The sequence below is a fragment of the Myotis brandtii genome, unplaced genomic scaffold (genome assembly GCF_000412655.1).
Source record: "Myotis brandtii unplaced genomic scaffold, ASM41265v1 scaffold9, whole genome shotgun sequence".
In the NCBI taxonomy this organism is placed as follows: domain Eukaryota; kingdom Metazoa; phylum Chordata; class Mammalia; order Chiroptera; family Vespertilionidae; genus Myotis; species Myotis brandtii.
The window spans coordinates 140,476-144,068 of record NW_005371693.1 but is presented as its reverse complement, the minus strand read 5'-3'; the positions used below and the strand labels follow the sequence as shown (position 1 = coordinate 144,068).

Genomic DNA, 3,593 nt, shown 5'->3' with positions numbered 1-3,593 from the left:
AAGGGAACCAGCCCACCACACACACACACACACACACACACACACACACACACACCGTGCATGGGACAATGCCCAACCAACTGAGCCACACCGGCCAGTGCTATGTACTGACTTTAATTGTGGTAAAATATACGTACCATAAAGTATACCAGCTTAACCATTTTTAAGAGTACAATCAGTAGTGTTAAGTACATTTACATTGTTGTGCAACTAATCTCCAGAACTTTTTCATCTTGCACAACTGAAACTCTATCCCCATTAAACAACAACTCCCCATTTCCCCAAGCCCCTAGGAACCATCGTTCCATTTTCTGTCTCTATGAAGTTGAGTACTCTAAGTACCTCATGTAAGTGGAATGGTACAATATTTGTCCTTTTGTTACTGGCTTATTTCACTTAGCACAATGTCCTCAAGGTTCACCCATGTTGTATCATGTGTCAGGATTTCTTTCCTTTGTAAGGTTGAGTAATATTCTACTGTATGTATAGACTACACTATATTTATCCATTCACCCACTGATGGGCCCTATGTACTATTTTGGAGAAGGTTACATCATGATTTGTTGGGATGAAAAGCACTGAGTAGAGTGACATGTGCACTCTCTATGTTCCAACATTAAAAAGGAAGTTGCTGAAAGGCCTGAGTACAAAGACTTTTCTGCAAGAAGTGGATTGGTGAACAGGTAGAAATCTTTTAAAATTAGGTAGGATTCCAGACTTTAAATCCACTACCCTTAAGAATAGTCCAGACCAGTTCTACTCAAAGCACCAATATCAAGGTGTACATGGCGCTTACATCCAATATCTATATTTGAACAAGTTGGTATCCTAGTCTGTCTCTTGGCATAGTCACAAAATTTTACTCTCTTCGTTGTAAACCATGACTAGTTCAGATTTAAGGAATGGACTTGTTCAGATAACCTCTCTAGATACTTGGTCACCTACAGAAACTTTATGCAAAGACGCAGGACAGTAGAACACATGGGGTTGGTTTAGATATTCACCTCAGAGGCACTGGAGAGCTAGGATAGATACCAGCTTTCTTAGGTCTGAGTCTGCTGCCCTCACATCACAGATGGAAATGAAGGCTAACAACGTACACAGTTTAGTTATTTCACTTAAGGCCAGAGGAAAAGTAGAAATTGAAATTCAAAAAAATGTTTGCTCAGTTTTAGATTGCCTACTCATTTGTATTCAATCATTAGCTTCCCAAAATATACAGTTCTCAGTGTGATCTTCGTTTATACCACATACTACTGTCATCACCATCAATGATTTACTGATTGGCCTTGAAAAAGCCATACAAGGTACTCACTCATCAACCTCACTTTTATTCATTACATTTTTGGCTACACAGATCTTGCTGGGTCAAAAATACAACCATTCTGTTGACTGGTGGTCCTTTGGCGTCCTCCTCTATGAAATGCTAATTGGTCAGTCACCCTTCCACGGGCAAGATGAAGAAGAGCTCTTCCACTCCATCCGCATGGACAACCCCTTTTACCCCCGATGGCTGGAGAGGGAGGCTAAGGACCTTTTAGTGAAGGTAAGAAATGAAGTCAAGGTTAGTATTGGGTTTTCTGGTCAGTATTCCCATTCACTTCTAAGCTCGGATTTATACCTGGTAGAGTAAACAATAGTTGTCTTGAACTGAATTTACATGGGATGCTCACCATCTCTGTCTTAACTGACATCGATGTTTCTCTCTCATCGATGTTTCTAACTCTCTATCTCTCTCCCTTCCTCTCTGTAAAAAATCAATTAAAAAAAAGGTTAGTATTGGGTTTTCTGGTCAGTGTTCCCATTCACTTCTAAGCTCAGATTTATACCTAGTAGAGTAAACAATAATTGTCTTGAACTGAATTTAAATGGGATGCTCACCATCTCTGTCTTAACTGAGGCACCAATGTGATGAACATTAGACAGCAATAAACCCTTATGTGCATAATTTACAAAAAGAAATTACCAGGAACCAGTTCCATAACTCTTGGTTGCCCTCACTTTGGACATGTGATTAGTCCATTGAACAAGTACAATTTGTGGCTTAAAACTCAACTTTTTCCCCCCATAGTCCCTATTAAATCTATTCAGTACAGTCCATCTCCCCCCACTCCTGGTGGAAAACTTGGACAGGATGCATGACTTTTCTGCTCATTCCTAGGGAAAATACATAAAACACCACCTCAACTGAGAAATTAAAACTGTTCAGTCTAAGACACAAGTCCTCACATCACTATTAACCTCAAAGCAAAGACTTCTGCTCCCTCTCCTCTGCCCCAGTTCCTGACTGGCAGCACTCAGCTTTGGAGAAGGGAGAGTGGTCATACTTGTGTGTCTTTGTTCTCTTCCTCTCCAGCTCTGGAGTTTCTATTTCAGACCATACCAGGTTAAAAGCAGGGAGAAAATTGAGGGATAATGAGGAGAAAGAACTATTCTTATATGGCTGGGGGCCTTGATGCTCTTCCAGTTTGGTAGGTTGTTAAAGCCAAGACTTCGGTGATGCGTTCTAGTGGGTTTTTGGAAATCCCTACCACTGGGGACATTTCTGGCTGAAGCTCTTGAAATGCAGGCTATTTAATGCATTCCACAGCCCAGCTCCTCTACCAAACCCTATTTCAGCAGCACTCCATCTCCCTGGGACTCTCACTGCTGGTGCCTGCCTAGCAGCTCTCAGGCAGACCAGCTCCCTGCCATACCCCCTACCTGTGTCCACTGGAAATATGAATGCATTTTTCAACCTAAAACTTTAAGAGTGCAGGCTATCACCATCTTAGCAGCAATCTCCAGAATTCACCATCAACACAGGAATCAGACCCCCATCCATGATAGCCCAGGATCAACTAAGAATCAGTGTACAGCCCGGCCAGCACAGCTCAGTGGTTGAGAGTCGACCTATGAACCGGGAGGTCACAGTTGGATTCCTGGTCAAGGCATATGCCCAGGTTGTGGGCTGGGTCCCCAGTATGGGGCATGCAGGAGGCAGCCAATCAATAATTCTCTCTCATCATTGATGTTTCTATCTCTCTCTCCCTGTTCCTTCCTCTCTGAAATCAATAAAAATATATATTTTTAAAAAAACACAACTACTTTAAAAAAAGAATCAATGTACAGTGCTACAGATGTAAACTTAGAAAATCACTGGCCATAAGCCAAGAGCTCCCAGGGCAAACCAGTGCACAGACAGAGGAAGCACCTGAAAGCCATCATTAAAGATTTTCACAGAGTCCCAGTTTACCTTTATTGAGGATGCAAGATACTATCTACTGTTTATGACTAATATGTTGTAAAAACTAAACCATGGCAATACAACATGCTAATTGTGTGTAATATTAATAACCACCTACATTTACTGAGCTATTCAGAACTATCTAGATCAGAAAGACCTTCCAGTATGAGGCTAACAAATCTAAAAGAAGTAGACCAAGAATACAGGTGCTTTGAACAAAACAGTGTTTTGATTTCTGGCATCTCAGATCTTAGATAACTTTAAAACAATTATTTAAGCCCTAGCTGGTTTGGCTCAGTGGATAGAGTGTCGGACTGCGGACTGAAGGGTCCTGGGTTCAATTCCAGTCAAGGGCACATGTCCAGGT

General features: G+C 41.5%; 1 protein-coding gene across 3 annotated transcripts in view; it reads left to right on the top strand.

Annotated features, from left to right (window-relative positions):
- The window catches only part of PRKCQ (protein kinase C, theta), an 82,997-nt gene that overhangs the window by 70,697 nt on the left and 8,707 nt on the right, over nucleotides 1–3,593 (top strand). For all 3 annotated transcript variants that reach the window (XM_005885299.2, XM_005885297.2, XM_014532601.1), the window contains one exon: nucleotides 1,358–1,546. In XM_005885299.2, coding sequence (XP_005885361.1) covers nucleotides 1,358–1,546 — 189 coding nt within the window. The remainder of the gene's footprint in view (nucleotides 1–1,357; nucleotides 1,547–3,593) is intronic.